The sequence below is a fragment of the Panicum virgatum genome, chromosome 3N (genome assembly GCF_016808335.1).
Source record: "Panicum virgatum strain AP13 chromosome 3N, P.virgatum_v5, whole genome shotgun sequence".
In the NCBI taxonomy this organism is placed as follows: domain Eukaryota; kingdom Viridiplantae; phylum Streptophyta; class Magnoliopsida; order Poales; family Poaceae; genus Panicum; species Panicum virgatum.
In genome coordinates this window covers 7,894,314-7,917,421 of record NC_053147.1, presented here as the reverse complement: position 1 = coordinate 7,917,421, position 23,108 = coordinate 7,894,314, and the positions used below count along the sequence as shown (strand labels likewise).

General features: G+C 43.2%; 1 protein-coding gene across 1 annotated transcript; it reads left to right on the top strand.

Annotated features, from left to right (window-relative positions):
• Positions 1 to 6,864: 6,864 nt before the first annotated feature.
• LOC120664085 (putative WUSCHEL-related homeobox 2) lies at positions 6,865 to 8,486 on the top strand. The gene is made up of 2 exons (XM_039943086.1): positions 6,865 to 7,699; positions 7,794 to 8,486. The coding sequence occupies exons 1-2, from the start codon at positions 7,136 to 7,138 to the stop codon at positions 8,025 to 8,027; spliced, it is 798 nt and encodes a 265-aa protein (XP_039799020.1). The 5' UTR covers positions 6,865 to 7,135; the 3' UTR covers positions 8,028 to 8,486.
• The last annotated feature ends 14,622 nt before the right edge of the window (positions 8,487 to 23,108 follow it).

Genomic DNA, 23,108 nt, shown 5'->3' with positions numbered 1-23,108 from the left:
CGGGTTCAGGGCCAGGCGAGACAGCACGTCGCATTTCGATCGATGGAATGGACGTATGCGCGCGTGGCAGCAGCATACGCATATGTCTTGCCTCGAGCTACATGTACTACGCACGCGCGCGGCTGCAGTATATATGGATGGCACATATATATTATATATATAAGTATATGGATGGTACATATATATTATATATATAAGTATATGGATGGCACATATATATAAGTATGTATATTAATAACATAGTAGTACGTGTCCTAGCTCTTGTTTAGATGCGTAAAAGGGAAGATGTAAAGTATTGTAGTCTTTCGTTTGTATTTGGTAATTATTATCCGGTCGTGGGGTAACTAGACTCAAAAGATTCATCTTGAAAATTATAAACAAATTGTGTAATTAGTTATTTTATTTAGTTACATTTAATACTTTATGTATGCGTTTAAAGATTCGATGTGATGTGGAATTTTATAAAAATTTAAAAGGGCCAGTAAACCTTGAAGTGGCGCGCCAGCAGGCCTATGCCATGCGTGCTCGCGCGCTCTGAATTCCTGAGTAATTGGAATCCGTGTCCAACATTTCTTGCAGGCCGGACGGCGGGCCGGCCGGCCGTCCATTCCTAGCTATTTACTCCTCAGCACCGTTGCTCCGAGCCTCGGATACGCTTTCTGGCTCCCTGCTGTGTCGATCGATCGGCGGGTTTTCTTGTCTGCCCATCCTGTGTCGCATCAAATTGAATCCACATCCCGTTTACAAAAGGGTTTATTAGCCAGTTTAACTAGCTCTGATGATTTAGGGCTACAACGGATGGTGAACAATTAATTCATATAGTAGCATATATAATCAAGCGTTGTGAATTATCTTCTAAATCAAGGGAGCCCTTTGACGTAATTTTCCATTGACTGATAAAACATATATATCTATTTCAAATAGAAATGGTTATATATTTGTTTTATATATTTGCTTTACATGATTTGATGGCAATCAACCTTATGTTGCAAATAAAGCTATTGGAAGGGTAAGGATGAATAAGAGCTGAATTGAATTGTATTGTGATGAAGGGGCATGCTGTAGTCCATTGCCACCCCTATACCCGAGCTTGAACTAATAGTTATCACATTTTGCATTGCCCGTATATACTTGATTTATTCCTGCAAGCAGTGCCCACCTAGCTAGCTACGTAGCGCATTATATATTCTCGTACACGCATTTACTCATCGGATGTGTATTGATTTTGCGTCCTGGCCTGCAATCAACTGCCGTGTAGGGATGTGTATTGATTTTGCGTCCGGATGTGTACACACAGCTTTCTACCTGTAGGGTGTGTGGGGTGCACACACACAGGCCGGATCGGCGACTGGCTCATCGATCATTAAGCTAGATTCACGTAGCTTATAGCTTCTTCCAAAGTTGAAGTACGCAACGAATGAATAGGGCTAGCTAAACACGGGAGGCAGGCAGGCAGCAGCGTTTCATAATTGCAGTGGCCCATGCATTATATCCTGATGAGCTAGTAGTGTCTCGCATCCGATATCCTAAACCGCGTGTGATCTGGGTCGATTGATCCTTTGATTGTTTGCCACATTTCCCAGCGGTGCGCTGATACGGCGTGCTACGTACACTCTACACTGTGGATGTGGTCACTGTACGTGCTGCGCATATCTGTAGGGAGTGAATGCAAATGAAGACCTTCCGGGGCTAATGAGGCCAACGTAAAATCTTGTGCAATTGTAGCACCAAATGGTACCACACGCGTGCATGTCGGCATGTATATATACATCTAACCGTGGGGATCAACAAACTATATACTCCCTCCGTATTGGTAATTAAAGGAAGCCGTTTTGGACAAGGTTTGGGTCAAACATTGGAAATATAAATCATCAATAACTTTTAAGTTGTTGAGTTTACAAATGTGAAAATTATATGAATAGATTTGTCTTGAAAAATATTTTCATAAAAGTTTACGTATATCACTTTTCTATAAATATTTTTTAAATAAGAGATCAAAGTTGTGTTTTGGAGACCGTGTCACTGTCCTAAACGACTTCTTTTACCAATACGGAGGGAGTATATACTCTTTCAATGCAGATATATGTATATATAATTGCACAAATACTTCTGAGAGAAATCTGGCTTGGATTGGGATAGGAGAGAAGTATGTTACTATTACTAATTGGAGCTCCTTTTGAAGCCACCATGTGAAGCCTTCCAGGATCCTAGGTAGACGCCCTAGAAAGAAAAGAGAAATTCAAGAAATTCTCTAAAAAAACAAAATATCTGGCTGTCAATCAGATAATCACCATTAATAATAATTAGTATGTCAACCTGTGCTCCCGCACAGGCTAATTAGAATTAATATAAAAATAAGATCAATAATTATAATTATCCATCTCACGCCCTTTTCATCTGTTAAATATTCTAACACATACTCCTAAATATATATTTCATTATTTTGTTACAATAGATTTTATTTTGTGCACCTCAATATGTATTTAATATATGTTTAGTTGAACTATTTGTTTGTGAATTGGTGTTCTTATCTCTTCCATCATACATGAATATATGGTGACATATATCGTGGGTAGTATTTTTATATAAATAATAATATAGATAATATATTAATAATGATAGAAAATTTTATATTGGTGCACTTTAATATATTATTATAATTATATAATTTAGATTCAGATTTATGAGTAATTTAACTTGTAATAATAATGACATAATTGGATAATTTATATGCAAATTTAGGGAGGTATTTGTATTATTTTTATAATGGCATAGGTGGGTAATTTATACAAAGATTAGGGGGTTACTTTATATTTTTTAATAATGGCAGAGGTGGATAATTTAGATACATATTTAGGGGGTTACTTTAGTCTATTTTCATAATGGCAGAGGTGGGTAATTTATTAGGAAAGATAACAGATTCGATGATTATTATAATTAGAGTTGTTGGATTGATGGCTGGATGTTTCTGATTTTTGTGATAATTAGATGGGTAATTTACACAAAGATTAGGGGGTTACTTTAGATTTTTGTAATAATGGCAGATGCAGGTAATTTAGATATATGTTTAGGGGGTTACTTTAGTCTATTTTTATAATGGCTGAGGTGGGTAATTTATTAGGAAAGATAACAGATCCGATGGTTATTATAATTAGAGTTGTTGGATTAATGGCCGGATGTTTCTGATTTTTGTGAGAATTAGGTGGGTAATTTACACAAAGATTAGTGGGTTACTTTAGATTTTTTTTAACAATGACAGAGGTGGGTAATTTAGATACATGTTTAGGGGGTTACTTTAGTCTATTTTCATAATGGCAGAGGTGGGTAATTTATTAGGAAAGATAACAGATCCGATGATTATTATTATTAGAGTTGTTGGATTGATGGCTGGATGTTTATGATTTTTGTGAGAATTTGTAGGATTTCTCTATTTTTTTAGAGTGTCCACCTAGGATCCTAGGTGGCTTCACGTGAAGGCTCCAAAGAGCCTCCAATTAGTAATAGTAAGATAGCAATTAATTGGATTTATTTTTTCTAAAAAATTAACCACCAATGCCATTATGAAGAATTAGCCTAAAATAACCCCCTATATCTATATCTTAATTACCTAATGCCATTATAGAAGAACTTAGATCTAGCCTAATTTAGATCCTATATATACCTATATCTTAATTATCCACATCTGCCATTACAGAAAAAAATAGATCCATCCTAATTTAGATCCTTTCACACATTTAAGGCTATAAAATAGTACTGATACATCTGTCTTAAGTATCCTTCTTAACCTCTTCTCCTTATTTAAATCAGAAAGTCTATCCCAAAGGGCTAATCAGATATACATGTACATCTATCTATGTATAAAGAGAGCTCTCGTCCCTCCAAAAAACAAAATCCGATGCTTTTGTGATGAGCAGCATGCCGTGGTGTTGACCTATTAGATAACTACCATTGAGATAAAGGTAGTCTTACTATCATATTAGTCATGATTGCGATGTATACAAGTTAAAGTATATTTACTCACAAGATTTAAAATATATTCATATTCTATGTATTATGGTGTATAAATAAAAACTCTATTTGCCTAATCTATCCATCATTCCAAATTGTAAGTCATTTTAGTTTATTCTAGGTTAAACTTCTCTACGTTTGATCAAGTTTATAGTAAACTTCCGTAAATATCTACAATAGTAAACTAGGTTCACTAGATAGACTAAAATATGTCTAGACCTACATTTTCCATAAACTTAGTCAGAATTAGATGAATAATTGTAGGAACAGTACAACTAGGACGCGATTAAAAACCGAACATAGTAAATGATGTACATCCCCACCATGTCTAAATGTAAAGTGCTTGGTAGAAGTATAGGAGGAAGTAGCCAACTAGGTATAGGTAGGCATGCAGAAAATACAAAAAGGATAGAAGTAATTACTCACTGAAACCTGTTGATCTCTACAGTTCCCTACATTGGTAGGCATGGATCCAAGTAGAGGCTCCCTAGGCTCAAAAGCTCCATTTAGGCTATCTCCAACCATTCCCCCATCCAACTCCCCCCAAACGTACTATTTACTATATTTTACTACCTCCCTCCAAAAGATTTCTCTCCCTATAACTCCTTCTTTCCGACCATTCCCCCCATATCTATTCCCTCTATATACTATCACTCATTAACTAACTATTTATTTATCATTTTTAAATTTAAAAAAATCATACAGTATTTATACTATCATAATACGCATTATCATCATGTTACGGGCCTTAAACAGAATTAATATCGCGAAGAAACGGTGTGATTAGAGATATAGAGGGAGTTGAAACTCACCTTCTATATGGGGGAGTTTCAACTCCCCTGTATATACGAGGAGCTTTGGGGGGAACCGTTGGATCGGATTTCCCCCAAAGCTCCCCCTACGTGGGGTGGGGGCGGTTTATAGGGCACCGTTGGAGGTAGCCTGAGCTAGTCAGCCTTGCAACTTTGCAAGGACACACAGAGAGGGGGAGAGAGGAGCACGCATCACGATGCAGTGCAAGTGTACGCAGATGCAGGGCCGGGGCCATCATCACCTCATAATTCCGAGTTTCCCAGTGCAGCACAACTCTCTCCTCTGGCCACAATCCTAGACAGATTTCCACAATCCGACGTGTAATTCTATCCTTAAATGCACGCATGCACGTGATTTCTCTCTCTTGCTTTGCATCTGTCTCTCTGAAAGATCAGTTGTTGCATGCAGAGGTGCAGGAGACACGACGTGCTAAATAAATCGCCATTAGGAACCATTCATGGCATTCGCAGGCAGTATTGGAAATCAGACGACAGACATTTTCTAAAGAGGAATGTACAGTACTAGGACGACGTCCATAACTTAGAAAAGACAAATAGGCACTACTAGATGCATTGCAAATTTGCAATTGGGAGTAGTCCCTGATCATGCACCATCACCTGGCTTACTTTGAGCTGTCGATCTAATCCCTGTACCTAGTTGAATAATCACCATCTGTGATTCAGTTCATGTTGCAACAACTATTTAACCATACTGAAGTTACCTTCGTAACTAGTAATAGATGCTACTCCTATTTTCTCTTGACCAACATGACATAGAATTAGTTCAACTAATAATAACAAATCGGTGCTGTATATATTTAAACCTAGCTATGCATGTGTGTGTGTGTCTATATATATATATATAGGGAACGTATCTGGTGCAAACCAAGGATCTTGTGCAAACCCGTGCAAACCTACTAAAAAAAGTTTCAAAAAATTCTGAAAAAAATCATGAATGTGCTTCTCAACTTACCTCATCTATATACAAAATTTTATGGTCAAATTCATCTTACTCTAAAAGTTACAAAAAAGACAAATTTTCTGACAACAATAATGGTTCAAATGCATCTCAAATTTGTCTTTTTTGTAACTTCTAGAGTAAGACGAATTTGGTCATGAAATTTTATATATAGATGATGTAATCTGAGAAGCACATTCATGATTTTTTTCAGAATTTTTTGAAACTTTGTTTAGTAGGTTTGCACAGGTTTGCACAAGGTCCTTGGTTTGCACTAGATACGTTGCCATATATATAGCAAGCTCTGATCTGCATAATGTATACTAGTGTATAGCTACTTAGCTTGTACTGACGCGTGACGATCGTAGATGAGGATGGAGGAGTACCACGAGTGATCAAATAACTCTGCACACGCAAGTACGTACCACCGCTCGCGTTCAAGCAGGAAATCAAGAACGACACAGCGTATACGTGTAGCCTAGCCATAAACACAGCAAGAAAACTGACGATCCAACTGCTGTGTTTCCTCTCACTTGCATTCAGAGGCATCAACACGCACACACAGTTTGAACCCATGCACACCCGATCGATCATCATCGCAACGGTCGATGCGTAGATGATCGCCGGCTGGTACGTACAAAGTATCTTGGATGTGGTGTTAAATCTTAGTGTTATTCCGTCAGGATTAATTAGGAGATCCATCGCGCAACGGTACGCACTATTCACTCTTGATTACTACACAGTAGTGGATGCCTAGCTGGCTGCTGCTCTGTGTTCTGTGTCTGTGGGCAGAGACGACAGAGGGAGAAGACCCGCGAGCTACCTATGAACAGTACCACAGCACACACAGGCCGCTTTGCTTTGCATATGCCATCGCCACATCTCTCTCTCTCTCTCTCTCTCTCTCTCTCTCTCTCTCTCTCAATAAAAAGCCACTGCTAGTACTGTTCTCTCTCTCCCTCTCTCTCATGTCTGAACTCGATGGTGGTGGTGGTGGTGGTGTGCATGCATGTGTAAGTGTATGTGTAGTGTCGTCGGCACCCATTATATATACGGCAGACAGGAAGGAAGCAATGGCCTCCATTATATGCTTCGTTCGTTTCATCCTCTTCCTCAGTCCTCAACAAACTCTCTCCACCCGCCGATCTGCTTCTTCTCCTCCCGCCGATCTGCTTCTTCTCCTCCCTCTTAGTACCCCTTTTGTCTCTCCACGCCCAGCCAACCAACAACCAACCACGAGCTTAACAGCAACAAGCCAAACTGATCGATCACACCGGCCAATAGTCAAAGCCACAGCAAGATTCCTAGTATAGTAGCTAGAGAGCCTAGTACGTAGTTGGCTAGAGTAGACGACGACATGCCGTCGCAGCAGGACCAGCCGCAGGAGCCGGTGGTGGCGGGGTCGACGCGGTGGTGCCCGACGCCGGAGCAGCTGATGATCCTGGAGGAGATGTACCGAGGCGGCCTGCGCACGCCCAGCTCGTCGCAGATCCAGCAGATCACGGCGCACCTCGCCTGCTACGGCCGCATCGAGGGCAAGAACGTCTTCTACTGGTTCCAGAACCACAAGGCCCGGGACCGCCAGAAGCTCCGCCGCAGGCTCTGCATGAGCCACCACCTCCTCTCCTGCGCGCAGTACTACGCGGCGGCGCACCACGGCCACGGCCACGGCTTCCTCGCCGCGCCGCCGGCCGCGCCCTACGGCTGCAGCGTCTTCGACCAGGCTGCCGCCGGCCAGCTGCTCTCCCCGACGTCGCCCACCCCAGCCGCTGCGGCGGCGGCGGCGGCGGCGGCGGCGGCGGCTGCAGCCTACGGTTACTACTACCCCGCCACGGCGGCCTTCTCTGCGGCTGCTCCAGCGAGAAGATGCGCCGGCGCCGCCACTCCCCCGTCGCCCACCCAACTATTCCACTATCAGCAGGTAGCTCAGGTAGCTAGTCAGGCTGGAGTTCAAATAAAGCTTCGATCTTTACCTGACCCGTCCATGCAACGACGATGTCTTTTACAACGTGCAGGCCGGAGGCGAAGGTATCGCGCCGGTGGAGGCGATCGGCCGGCCGGAGTACACGCTGGGGAAGCTGGACAACTTCGGCGTGGCGCTTGATGAAGTGGTGAGCTCCGCCGCCGCCGTCGACATGGGGCTGCCGGGGTTCGAGGTGGCGCCGCCGGTGGCGGCCTTCTGCCGCCCGCTCAAGACGCTGGACCTCTTCCCCGGCGGGCTTAAGGAAGAGCAGCACGACGTGGCCTGATCAAGCATTAGCTGCGGCGATCAAGCTAGCTAGCGACCTTACTCGACATAATTAATCTGTCATGTCATGCAGTAGTACACTGACATGATCTTCTTCATTAGTACTATATTAGCCGTCTCTATCTCCATATAGCTATGTCGTCGTCGTCGTCTTCTTCATTATTTCTTTTGCGTTTGATTAGAGAGGATGTACTTAGAGATTAGTGCACGTCTACTGGACTGGATAGTAGCCGGGCTAGAGTAGAAGAGGCCGGGATATGATGTGCATTGATTGCTTAGTGAGTTATGGAATGAAACCGTACGTACGTGTGTAGCTAGGCATGCAGAAAGCCAGTATGAGATGTTGCAGCTTGTGGAGCTTTCAGCATGGTAGCTCGCGAGGCTTTGCAGAGCTCATTAACTGGTGGGAGATGGAGATCAAGTGTATGGTGAAATGGAATGTTCCTTGTCATGATGGTCCCCCCAATCCCAACCTCCAACTCCTTGCCATCTACAGCTCTCTCTCTCTCTCTCTCTCTCTCTCTCTCTCTCTCTCTCTCTCTCTCTCTCTCTGTGTGTGTGTGTGTGTGTGTTGACTTTTGCCTCAAGTTCCATTGTACAATCAACCTAATACGGATTTGCTTGTTGAGTAAATTAGGCCCCTTTAGCGCAAGTCGTATGCTTCAATTTGATATTTCTCCTTGTTTCATCATGAACTATGTTTTAAAAATATCTACTAGCTAGCTAATTCTTTTATGTGCAGGTAGGTATTTAGGGCTAAAATTATGCATTTGTACTATTCAAAAGTTAGTATATTTTTGGACTAAAACAAAGTATCACCAAAGCGTAAGATTCGCTAGTATGCTCAGAAAGATCCACCACGGATCTAGACGCAAAGACAGTACAAAGATTAGTATTTCCTGCAATCCTGCGGCCTTAAATATGGATGGCTGGATCGTCTGCATCACTTATCTCCACGTGACCACGTCGGTGCTTCGATGGCGGCGGCCTATATGAATCCTGACCGAGAACAGAAGATGGACGACGGTTCGTGAGGGGCGCGACTATGCATCACTTCGGGTGATGGTTTCACAACCCATGACCTGAAGGGCTCCAACAGTAATTATTTTGTAGAGTATTGATTTGGGCCGGCCCATTAGATGGTTTAACTATTGTGATGGGTATATTGCCAGCTAATCAAAGGATACATGCATGCAGGAAAAGATACGATGCTCACGTCAGCCACATGCACACAGATTTGGAAAATAAAAAAAGCTATAAATATTAAACCGAGCATCTATATTAAATTTGGATTTCATCATTATCTTTTTCATGACAAGATCTTCAAAATAAGACCACACTTGCCTATATTTGCACAATATCAAAGGATACATGCATGCAGGAAAAGATACGATGCTCACGTCAGCCACATGCACACAGATTTGGAAAATAAAAAAAACTATAAATATTAAACCGAGCATCTATATTAAATTTGGATTTCATCATTATCTTTTTCATGACAAGATCTTCAAAATAAGACCACACTTGCCTATATTTGCACAATATTTTAAAAAAATCATTTTCTTTAATACTAAATAATTAGTTTCGAATACTGGGAACAAATAATTTAACAACACGAACAAATAATTATTTTTACGAACAAATTTTTTACACATAACGAACAAATAATAATGTAGAATGAACAAAATATTAAACATCACGAACAAATGAGCTAACATGGCAGAACAATTTAATCTATAGAGTGAACAAATAAATTATACGCCTCGAACTTTTATATTATGACAGAGAGTAAAAGAAACATATCAAAGAAATATAAGAAGAATAGGTAAAAAGAATGAAACAAAATCAAAGAAAGAAAATATAGAATAGAATAAGAATACACAAGAAGAAAAAAGTAAAAACTAGTTTAAAAGGAAAAGGATAAATTAAGATAAGAATACAAAAAGCAAATAAGTATAAATAAATGGAGAAAAAACATAATTTTTATAAATGTAGGCTTAGAATAAAATAATAGAATGAGAAAAAGAAAATAACAATGGAAAGAAAATTGTACATAAAAATCTAGTGGTATGAATATATAGTACAAAGAGTTGTACTGTCTCTCTGCCATCCTAACTACTCACTAGTCCGCTAGCAGAAACATTAGGAAGCAAACCCCGTAGCAACCTAGCAGGTTGTATTGGACCCACAACGTTAGTAACAAGAATCCCATCATCCAGCACCACATGAGCTACTGTGTTCAACTAAAAGAAGTTAATATACAAAGGAAAAAGAAAAATAAAATAGAAAGAAAAAAGAAAAAAAAGGAAAATTAGAACCCAAAAGAAATAGACGAAAGAAAAGAAAAACAGTAATAAAAAGATGCACCTCAGCTTTTGGGTAGCAAACACCATGTGTGTTAATCACGCGGCCAGCGGCCACATGCTGCTGCGGCTAATAGGTCGCTAGTTGCATATTGCCTAACTCACGTATGTAATCACGATAGGCAGCCCAGTTAGTATGTCAGAACTATAATTTCTATGTTGGGCCGATTCGCTCCACCGAGACTACTTTGCTCTTTCAGGCGATGGATACAAAATTTGTAGCACGAGCGATGCATAGTCTTTCCGGTTTGTGAGCCTGCCATGTGGGCCTACTTGTTGCCTGGTGCTGTACGCCTATACTACTGTGCATAGCCGTTTTTTCTTTTTTATATTTTTAAAAAATAAAAATTTCAAAAATATATGTCCGTTTTGAAATATTTCAAAAATATCCCCCGGTCGCCCCCCATAGGGCGACAGGCCCTAAGTGTAATATTTTTTCTTCAAATTCGCAACGAGGTCCCTGACAAAAAAAAGGGGCCTGTCGCCCACCCAACGGGCGACAGGGGCCTGTCGCCCACCCCAGGGGCGACAGGCCCCTGTCGCCCGTTGGGGGGGGGGGCGACAGGGTCCCCTCCCCCTATATAAGCCCTGGCCGCCATATGCCGCCATCCCCTTTGTCATTTGAGCCTAAAAATTCAAGAAAAAAGAGAGGGGTGAGGAGAAGAAAAGCGGCGAAGCTCTGCCGAATTGCGTACTTGTGGTCTACCGGTAACTTCCGTATGAATCCATTGATATTGTATAAAAATTTAATTTAATTAGCGGATTAGCTGAATTAGATTTGGTGCTTTAGAACACTCGTTTAGTATTACAATTTCAGTACTATTACAGACTTGTTTTTAAATTAATTATGAATTAGAATAGAATTATGAAAGTACCTTATTGATATTGCAGCATAAGGCAATGGCTGCCTCCAATTGTGGAGGATTTTCATGGGCCGAAGAAAAATCTAGTATAATACTTGATATCATGACCCATCTTATTATCAGTAAGAAGTTGGATCCGTTAGCGGATGGTACGATAGAGATGGTGTTGTCCAAAGTAGTAGAGTTTAAAGATTTCACATTATTTCGAGGTATTACGACGCATGATGTAAAGGGACACCTGCTAGAACGTCGGAAGATATACATGAGAGTATGTGAACTAGCGAATCATCCTAATATCATTGGATTCTTACAAAGTTCTTGTAAGATATGGATGCGGCCAGAGGTGTATGAGATGCACATTAAGGTAACTCTCATTCGGTTGTAATCCCGTTCGTCATTTCAAATCCATATTTATGAAACAGTAACATTGTTTTTTAATTATATGCTAGGATTACCCCGAGGACACGGAGTTGATTAACAAAACAATACCAAATTTCCGTAAATTGGTATGTATCTTCGATGGTGGACTTATGCTGCAAACTAGACGAAGGAGGCGGATAAGATCTTCGGGTGATAGTACTCCGCAAACTGGACCCGGAGGTTCGTCAAGTCATGTTGCACCACCTGCAGCACAAACTTGTGTTAACTGGGATGACGACATGGATGACTTCATGCCCTCCAAACCATGGCCTCCAACACATGATGTTCCCCCCTGTACATGAACCTAGAATCAGAAAGGAGACAAAGGGAAAGGCAAGAGGTTCGTCAAGTCATGTTGCACCACCTGCAGCACAAACTTGTGTTAACTGGGATGACGACATGGATGACTTCATGCCCCCCAAACCATGGCCTCCAACACATGATGTTCCTCCCCCTGTACATGAACGTAGATCCAGAAAAGAGAGAAAGGGAAAGCCAAAAGGTTTGTCGAGCCATACTACACCACCTGCAGCACCACCATCTGTCAACTGGGATGACGACCTAGATGATTTCATGCCATGATCTATAACATATGATGTTCATCGGTTTAAGATGTATTCGCATTTAGTATTGTTAATGTTGTATTATGCTTGTATGTATGTCTCGTACCTAACTTGCATTCACTGGACATGTACATAATGTCGAGTTTGAATCGTACTTAGTCGTAATGGAGCATCGAAGTATAAATATGTCACTAGAATACTAAAAAGCACACATTTAATTAATATAACGATAAGAAATAAGAACTAAGAAATGCATTACATAATGTGAACCATCAAATTTTACATCATAATACAACGATAATGAAACACACATCACACATGCAGTGGCATGGAAGAACCCGTTGCAAACTACGGTAAACAGATTCCGGACTAACCTAACATGCCTTAGGTAAATTTAAAAAAAACAGAACAAACACAACGATGCAGCATGTCACTACCACTAGGGTAGTCCTAGTAGCCGTACCCCCACGTAGCAAACTGCGTTGAGCCTTCTCCGCAGTATCCACCCATTGCAGGTGGTGCAGGCGGTGGTGCCGGAGGCGCAGAGCCCTTCTTCTTGTGACAAGGGCAGTTGCAGTAAGGAATAGTGCATGGTTCATCCTGTGAACCGGCAGCATTGCTGGTATCATCAACTTCGTCGTCCTTGTTACCCTCGCTCACTTCCTCATAATGGTTCACCTTGCATTCCAGATCAAAGATTTTTATCTAGAGGTACTCGATGAACTCCTGAACAGAATCAATTGGTGCAGGATCGACCCACCTAGTAAAACCACAGTTTTTTGGAGCATCGGAACACTGCAAAATAAATTTCATGTAAGGTGTCTCATTGAAGATAAAGAAATGAAAGAACCGAGTATTACCCATGCGTGTGGACATTTAAAGCAACGCCGACCGCCATCCATCCCGTCGGTGCACATCTGCACTAAGCAGTCCTCACCATGTCTGCATTTTGGCCACGGTTCTCTACGGTTATCGTATTGTCGAAGAGGAGTTTCATTGGTAAATTCACTCTTGTGCTGTGGCGGAAACTCAAACACTGGTTCCGGAAAGGAATCAGGTCCAAGAGGCCCCTCCCATATTATGGGGTCTCTCTTTCTTCCACCTTTTCCTTTCCCAAAACCGTAGTAATTCTTCCCGCTAGACCCACCTCCAGACATTGGGTATACAATGAGCTTTGGTGTTTAAGTGCCGCTGGGAGTTCACAAACTTCGGAGTATTTATAGGCGCACAAAGGTCTGATACCCAGAGTGTGGAGTGTAAATGCACCTAAAAAGCCTACATGACAACACAGTGAAGAGGCTAGCTGACCTAACACTGAAAAGGCTAGATTCTATTCTCGAAATGACTACTCGATGCATCTCTGTGCATGCAGACTCACAGCGCTGCATTGATGCCGCTCGGTCGATCGCGCCTAGATGCCGCCTTCCCCACTACACGCCACAGACCTGCGCTGTAGAATGACAGGTTCGTCGATCTCGCCAGAGAGACTGCTTTGAAGGTGAGCTGGATTGGTTGCCGTGTTGTCACATCTTTTTGAAATGGTGGAAGGGCACTGCTAAACATGTCACGTATGTTTGGGAAACCCGTGATCGCCGTGCTGAGCAATGGCAACCTGTGATCTCGTACTCGCAGCTAGATACACTATGGTTCCTATTTTGAGCTATTCGAGCGTGTAGTCGTCATCATCGTCGGCAGGATCTCGGCCGCTAAATCCTACCGCACCTAACTTGTCCTTCATTAAATCACAGAAAAAATTCGCAAGAACTTCCCTTATTTCACGAGCATTATGGAACCCACAAACATAACAAGTTCACATCAGTAATATGTATAGAAACAAATGACAAGTAAACTAGCACAATCATAAACATCGGATACAAATAAGCGGTCCACAGCTATCTCATTATAAATAAACATCAGATATATCTAACCACCCCTAGGGCGTCGGACCCTCTTAGCCCTCTGCTGGGCACGGACATGGCCCTCGGAGTAGGTGAGAACATCCGGAGACCTCACCTGTCGCTCAGGACGCGCAAGGGGCTGCGGTGTCTGCTGCTGAGAGATCCAAAGTGGTGCTCCTCCTAGCTGTGAATACCCCAAGACATCGGGGTCACCTTGCGCGGCAGGCTCTTCTGGAGTCAAGCTGTCGAGGTCGTCTAAGGTGAAGGCCTCGTTATCTGGTCGAAAGGAGGAAGAAGAAGGTCCGGCGCCCGCATCCGGGTAGAATCCTACGCATAAAATGTGGATGTTAGCGTACACCCGTGTATTTCGTCATGACATATAGAAACCAAAATACGAAACATAAACTAACCTGTGTAGACCGGTATCTGTGGCCCCGGTACCATCCCTGGATACGGTCCGCCAACTGGTGCTGCCCCTCTAAACATTCCATTATGGCCGAACGCAGTAGCTGGATCGTATCTTGTATGTGATATTAGTAAATATGTAGGTACACTTGATCTAATTTTAAAGAGATATGTACGTTACCTGAAATTGGGAAGAACTGCGACGTCGGCCCATGCACGGTCGACGGACACGGGAACGACGACGAGGCCTAGGACGACCCGTGGCTGTCTTCGTACTGCACACGGCTTCCCAAGTTATGCACTACTTGACGCAACTGATCACGCTGCCTCGACCATGCCTCTGTCTGCTCAAAATGGGTCATTGGGGATCCGACACGTACCCTCATCAGGTAAGTCGAGCAGTCCGTCTCCATCATGTTGCAAAGGCGAAACTGCATCCATTCAGTAAAGGTACAGTTAGAAACAGTTGAATTATCTTACGAATACGAATATATATATATATATATATATATATATATATATATATATATATATATATATATATATATATATATATATATATATATATATATATATATGATCAAGAGACTCACCGCGCCAGCTAGTGCCTCCACGTGGTGCCGGGCATAGCCATCCTGAGACCTCGCCTGGTGTGACTGCGGGTGAGTGTCAACATAAACCAGACGAGCCCGAGTCCGGGGTAAGTACCAGGTGAGGTAAGCTCTAAAGGAGCTGCCTGTGTGTGGTCCTGTTCGATGGACCAAGTGCTCGTCTGCCTGTTCCCATTGGTCCACCCACGGCTGCATCTTGGTGAGCCAATCATCAGAGCACGGCAAGCCACTCCTTGACAACCTACAAAAGTGGACCACGAAGAATCGTTAGATTCGACACGAATGTATGAGCCAAGTTCATTCATAATTACCTGTGGTCCTGGCGACTGACACGCTCCAACGCGGTGGGCACCAAAAACTCCTGGCGCTGCCCAAACTGTCTCCTGACTCTCCAGGGGCAATATGCCTCAACCGCGATGTCATAAACCAGGACGGCGGTAGTAAGCCACAGGCTCGCATTCGCGGAGCAGTGCGAAGACAGGCCTGCTGGTGCACGGGTAGCCACAACCTCTGGGCTGTAAGGCTCCCAGACAACGTTCTCGGGCGTCAGCATGTCGAGCTCCGAAACAAACTCAGGATATGCGCGTCTAACCTGCGCATGCACCCAGGACCTCTGCATTCTGAATAAATAAATTAAAAGTGCGCTAATACATCATGTAACAATGAATAACAAAATTAGATTTGTTGCGAAAGTACCTGACGCCAGATCCAGATAGTTCCCATAATGGGCCTCTCGTCCTCCTCGTCGCCGTACATGCCCCCGTGGTAAGGCTCGTGGCTGACTATGGGCCGACCAACGGCTAGCCTCTCGTACGACCAAAGCTGTAGCAGTAGTGGGCACCCTGCCAGGATAGCATTCCCATGTGTTTTCATGCAATCGTCGCAGAGTTCACGGTAAGTGGCTGCAAGTACCGCCTCACCCCAGCTGTAGGGCGGTACGTCCTCGTCCCCATCCGCAATCTCCCGTGCATACGGAAGGAGAATCCTATTGACCGAGTTGCCATGAGTGTTGTTGAACATGATGTAACCAAACAACCAAAGTAGGTACACCTCCAGCGATCTGGTCACACTGTACTCGTCGGCATCCGCAGCCATCAGGGCAAGCTGCATAAACAATTAAGATTAATGGTTTCAACTGTCAATGGAACATGTGAATTGTAACAATTAAATTTATATATGGAATGAATACGTACTGTAAACTGTAGGAACTAGGTCTTCGAAGGACCTGCTGCTCGCGGGTGCGGGTTGATCGGACCTGCTTCTTCCACGCGGTCAACCAAGGCAAAACGGGCCTCCAGGTCATCCTTCCACGAGGCCGCCACCACACGCGGACCTACAGCCTCCCCGATGATAGGGAGGCCGAGGAGGTAGGCCACGTCATGCAGCGTAGGAGTCGTCTCCCCACACGGGAGGTGGAACGTGTGTGTCTCCGGCCTCCATCTGTCAACGAGCGCCGTCAGGAGGGATCGGTCGAGCTGAATAGGCCCAACCTCGACAAGATGGCTCAGAGTCAGTAGACCGGCCTCACGTAACCTGCAAAAAAACAAAATTGTCAAAACAAAGGAATACCGACGAATACATAAGTGATAAACAATAATATTTCATTACATACCGGTCACACCAATCGTGGTGTATAGAGATCGCCTCCCCGGGTGGACGAGGACGTAGCACCTCTAGGGCTCGGTGCTCAACAGCTGCAAAGTAAGACCTGTGGCTCGAGTCGATAACTGGGTCTAGCAAGGAGTCCATCTCCATACCTGCATTCAAAAATATATGAGAACACATAGGTAAATATATATTTCATACAAACTGGACACATAGGTACAATAATACTTCATTATATACCTGCAATATTTCATTACTACATATTACAAATAATGAAATACAATTGTGGATCATGACACCGAATGCCTTCCACGAGCAATTCTCGCCGATGCTCGTCTGAACGTAGGAGGTGCTCCATCTCTGGGATTTCCGGAAGGACCGACGTCAGCAGTATCGTGAAGTGCATTCTGATGACACTTCTTATAGTTGTGACCCAATGCTCCACATTGGCTGCGTCGCTTTTGTGCCTTGCTTGCTTCCGACTCGTCCATACCATTCCGAATACGACGTGTCTGACGGCGGCCTTTGCCTTTCTTAGTGGCCGGATCAGGAATAAACATCTTATTCTCATTATCCTGAGTGAAAGGCCCCACAATTCCAATCCCGTATACCTCATGTCCCCAGGTGGATACAGCTGCTTCCTTGCTGAAGTAAGGTGAAACAAATGCTCCTGGCTGCAACGCAGACTCTGCACATGCCGCAATGAGATGAGAGCATGGCAAATGCAATAACTTAGGCTTCATGCAGGAGCAGAAGGCTTTGCCATCTACTGTAATCAAACTCTCCTATACCACCCTATCTCTACGGATACCACGACCACTTCTATCCTTGCATAGAACCTCAAATCTATGCTCCATTGTACCTGTCGATATGACGCGGTGCAGTTTGGCCTTTTCAATCTTCTCTTGCATATATTGTGTCACTCTTTTGCAAAACTGAATTTGGGGGTTACTGATGTTTATGCTTGCATCCGTGTAACGCTCTCTGAAATACATCATGCACCCATACATGATGAACTCAACAATTCCCACAAGAGGAAAGGCACGACAAGAACGCATAACCATATTGAAACACTCTGCATGGTTCATTGTCTGAATACCATACCGTATTCCATTGGTATCATAAAGGAATGATCATTTCTCCTTAGGTGCACCTCGAATCCAGTGTGAAAATGGCTTCTCAATTGAATCCCTAGCCTCTGCAGCCTGACTCGTGCCTGCTCCTGATGCCCTTACCTTCACTAGCTCTGCAGTCAACTAATCAAGCATCTGCCATAATGCATTGAATTTTCTCTGTTGATTTTGGGTGCACAACCTCTTAAACAGGTTCTTAAGATCCTTGTTCTTGAAGTGGTCATAGAAGTTTGCACCCATATGCCTAATGCACCACCTGTTTTGGACATCGGGCCACAATGGAGGCGTTGTCGCAGTTCCACGTTGCAATTTCAGTATTGATTCCAGCAGACCTGCATGCCTATCACTAATAAGGCACACATCTGGACGTGCATCAACAACATGAATCTTCACTCGTTCAAGGAACCAATACCAACTGTCTATATTCTCATTCTCAACAAATGCAAATGCGAGCGGAACTATTTGGTTGTTGCAATCTACACCGATTGCGGTGAGTATCTGACCTTTATACCTTCCAGTCAAAAATGTGCCATCAATGCAGATCACCGAAAGACAAAACTTAAATGCTCTAACACAAGCACCTATGCAAAAGAAGGCTCGTTGCATAATTCTTTGTCCCCTAGTCACGACTGCTACGAGGTATGTGTCATAAAAGCTTCCAGGATTTCTAGCAGTAACCTGGGATAACATCCGAGGTATGTTATCATATGATGCCTCGTATGCGCCAAACCGCATCTCGAACACCCTTTGTTTAGCCCGCCATGCCTTCAAATAACTGATGGTGTACTGGTAAGTTTGCTCAATGTGTCGAACAATCATTTTTGGCTCATAATTTAGGTTGTCCATAATAAACCCATACATTTGCTTTGCAACAAAGTCGCATGATATATTGCGATGCGAGGGAAGAACTTCTGACAGCAAACTAGTGTGCTCTGTCACAATGGAACATTTCCAGTTTGACTTCCATTTCCCCTTGAATGCATGTACTCGCCATGGACATCCACCATTCACACACTTCACCTCATATTCTTTACTGCCAGACTTTATGACTCTGAATTCTCGTTTCAATTATATTGTCCATAGTCTCACAGTATCTTTTACGGCTTCAATGTTTGGATATGTTGCACCTTGCACTACCTCATTCCCTCTGTACTCCCACTCATGATTTCGTACATCTTCTGCGACATGACTGCCAAAACCATGCTCCTTCCACTCTTTTGGCAATGAGTACTGCTCGTCATCAGATGAGCCCTCATATTCTTCCATCTCTATTGCGGTTTGGTCTTCTGCCTCCATCTCGTCCACAATGCTATGTATCCTCTCTCCCTCATCAGCAAGGCCCTGTGGTCCCATATTTTGGTTCTCTGTCTCTTCTGACTCATCTTGCTCAACATAATTGGTCTCTCTTCGAATACTCGGAGTTCCTTGATCTGCACAATGTTTGATTTCATTTTGTGTCTTCTCCCGGATTTGAACAAGAATGGCCAGAGGCCACCCACACTCTAGAGCTGCTTGCATGTACTTCTGCCAGTCATCAGTGCTGTATATCATCATCAATTTTCATAATTCACTTTCTACCTCCCAATTAACAAGAGACTGGACGGTGATCACATGTATCAATGGATCAACACGGAACCCACGCTGCAACCACTTACATATGGAACCAAAACTCCTTTCCAGAGGTTTATCTATGGCGCTAGATGTGCACTTAAAAGCAGAAAGATCTACTCCATTTGGCCCATACATAACATTGTAGTCACCATAAAATACTTGAAACTGCATCTTGCTCGACATATCTGTATATCACATAATACTTATCGAGTTATACTCTTTACTTCACTACCTTATTCAATAATCCGTAAAAATTAAGTATGAAATTCAACTACAACATATAAGTATTCATAACTACGTGATGACACTCAAATTCTATACTGCATACGCCAAATTCTATTCTAAATCATAATTAATTTATAAACACGTCTCTAATAGTACTGCAATTGTAATAATAAATGCGTAGTACTAGTTTTCTAAACTAATTTACTACTACGTAACTACTAACTAAAGTATCATTAAACTCCTACTTAAATGGTTCTACTATAGCACTAATTAAATTAAATTACTCACCCCTACTTAAATTACTCCTACTTAAATGCGTAGTACTTAAATAGAAAAATATATAAACTAAATGTACTAACCTGCAGATCACAAGTGCTGAATCCGGCAGGGCTTCGCCGCTTCCCTTCTCCTCACCCCTCTCTTTTTTTCTGGATTTTTGGTGGAATTTTCGGGCTCAAATGGGGAGGGAAGGGGGGTTGCATCTTATATAAGGGGGCTTACCCCGGTTGCCCGAGGGGGGGGGGGGGCGACAGGCCCCCCTGTCGCCTGCGCGGGGGTGGCGACAGGCCCCCCTGCCGCGCCCGTGGGCTGGGCCCAGTGGTCGCCCGAGGGGGGGCGACAGGTCCACTTTTTTTTTCCAGGGACCTCGTTGCAAATTTGAACAAAAAAATGCACTTAGGGCCTGTCGCCCTATGAGGGGGTGACCGGGGGTATTTTTGAAATATTTCAAAACGGACATATATTTTTGAATTTTTTATTTTTAAAAAATATAAAAAAAACGCCTGTGCATACGTACGAGATATTTGGCCCCCTTGTCTCGTGGGCCCCGACGCACCCGTCGCTTCTCCCGGATGGCCCTAGGCCCACTTCATCTCTTCTAAATTGCAGATCATTTTCACAAATCTAAATACACAATTTTTGCTATACAACTAGATAGATGTTATATATCTAAATGTATAAAATAAAAAATATATATTTAGATTTGCCAAAACAACCTACAATAATTTCGGAAGAGTAGCAGTACGTGCTTACATGTATATTCCTGCAAATTAGGCTATTGTTGCTAGCTTATGATATTTCCCTGCCATCTTAATTAGCCTCGATGATCTGGCTAATTGTATTATTATTATTATACATCCATACCAATAACATGCACATGCACGTGGTACGCGATGTACTTCACACCCCAATATTGTATATACACACCCGCGCGCGGGCAAATATTCTGGGTAATAAAGGCGAGCGAGTACGACGCACGCACGCACGCATCCATCTCCGGGGCGCCCGGGTACGTGACGTGCGTGTATACACCCGACGACACACGACAGCCCCAGCCGAGTCATGTCGTGCAACGTGCATCGTGCGTGCGCGGTGCGTCGTACTCGTAGCATATATCGTGTGCGCGCGCGTGCACGGCCATTTTGCGCCGCCGTGCGTACGTGCGAACCATGGAAAATATACATGCTGCGTGCATATTCTCGCGTACGTACAGATATTCTCGTCTGTACCAAAAACGTGGACCTAAAATATTAATAGAAAAATATTATTCGTTACTATATTCGAAGCAACATCGTATCGATGTATTGAGTTAGATCTAAAAATTACAGTAAAACGATATAGTAGTTTTGTGTCTGAGAGCGCGTCAATCTCAAGCATTGTAGTATAGAGGTATAGGTATTTTTTCCTTAGGTTTTTTTTTGTGTCAGTAGGTATAGTTTAATTACTTTAGTAGGAAAAAAAGTAAGATTAGAAATGAATGAACAGTTTAATTATATTTTGTGGGTTTACGGAGGGAAATCAAAACCCAAGAAGTAGTACAACTACCACATGTAGATGTAGTATACAAAGTTTAGTTATTATTTTTGTATGTACGAAATAGTTAAATATATTTTGTATTGTCAAATAATGGAAGAAAAATATTTTTTTAAGATAAAGAGACTAACTTAATAGAATCGTGGGCCCCACGTGGGTCCCACCTGAATAGTACATGGGTCCCACGTGGGTTCCGACTGAATAATACGTGGGTCCCACGTGGGTCCCGCCTGAATAGTATGTGGGCCCACGTGAATAGTATGTGGGTACCCGCATGAACTGTATGCGGGCCCCACGTGGGGCCAAGGCTCATGAGATTGCACCAATTCTTGGCACTTTAGTACATAGTATAGATAGATACGTAAACTATAGAAGATGTACGGCCACCAAGATGCCTCCAATTAATCTAGGGCCATGCACGCATTTCGAATAGCAACGACCCGATCGGACGACAGGCCACGACTCGAATCGGCCCACCTTAACGCAAATCGGGGCCCATGCCATGAGGGAGCCAATCCAACCCAAGCCCGGTTACAGCCCATGGTGTTGCCGGGCTCCGCTCCAACCGATAAAACACCAACAAACCCCGTCTTTCTTCTCCTCCTCCTCGCCTAGCGCAACCCGCTGCCGTTCCTCGTCCTCGATCGCGCCCGTCGCCCGATCCCTCCGGCCTCCGCCCCCGCGTCCGCCGCACGCTAGGGCGACCGGTTTCTTCTCCCCTCCCCAGGTAAACCTCACCCCTTTCAGCGCTCGTAGATTTTTGGTGCGCTCAGCTTCAGCTGCTGAATGCTAAGTCAATCCTCATGCTTTTGTTATTTTGGTGTTTCACTATTTGGGCTCCTCCAATTAGCATACAACTTATTTTGCCATTGGACACCATGGTTTAGCTGATCCAGTGAGAATATAGTGCAAATCTAACGAAAAAATTTCTACAGATTGTGGCCAAGGAGTTCATAAATAATTCCTTCGCAGGCTGATTGTCGTCTGGTAGCTTTGCCCTAGTACTTTTGGCAATTGTGCTGCTATGTATATTACTTCTTTTCTGCTTGTTTGTGCGAGGAATAACGTGGACTAAAACTTTGCAGAATAGTCCTGAGCATTCTTTGGCTTCAGCCTAGTTAAACTGGCTGGTTTTTATGTATGCCTGGATTTTTCTTTAGTTTGATTCACAATAAGGAATAGATTTATAGAGGCCATGGAAAATCTATGCAGGATGTGGTCTAGGAGCACACACTCTTGTTGATTGCTGTCTTGGTACCTTAGCCAGTTAGTCCTGGTACTTTTGGCAATTGTGTCGTTCAATTATGGAATGTAGATTGGTCTTCTTTTTATTAAGGAGTAACACAAATTACATCTTGATCCTGCTTTACTTTGGTGCTTTAATGTTTGGGCTCACCTTTTCTTTTTGCGAGACATTGTTCGGACTCCTTCGACTTGCATAGAACTTATTTTGCCATTATGCACCATGATTCAACTGATCTGGTGAGCTGTTAGTGCAAATCTAGGAAACAGTTCTGCAGGCTGTGGCCCAGGAGCTCCCAAGCAGTTCCTTCCTAGCTGACTGACATCTGAT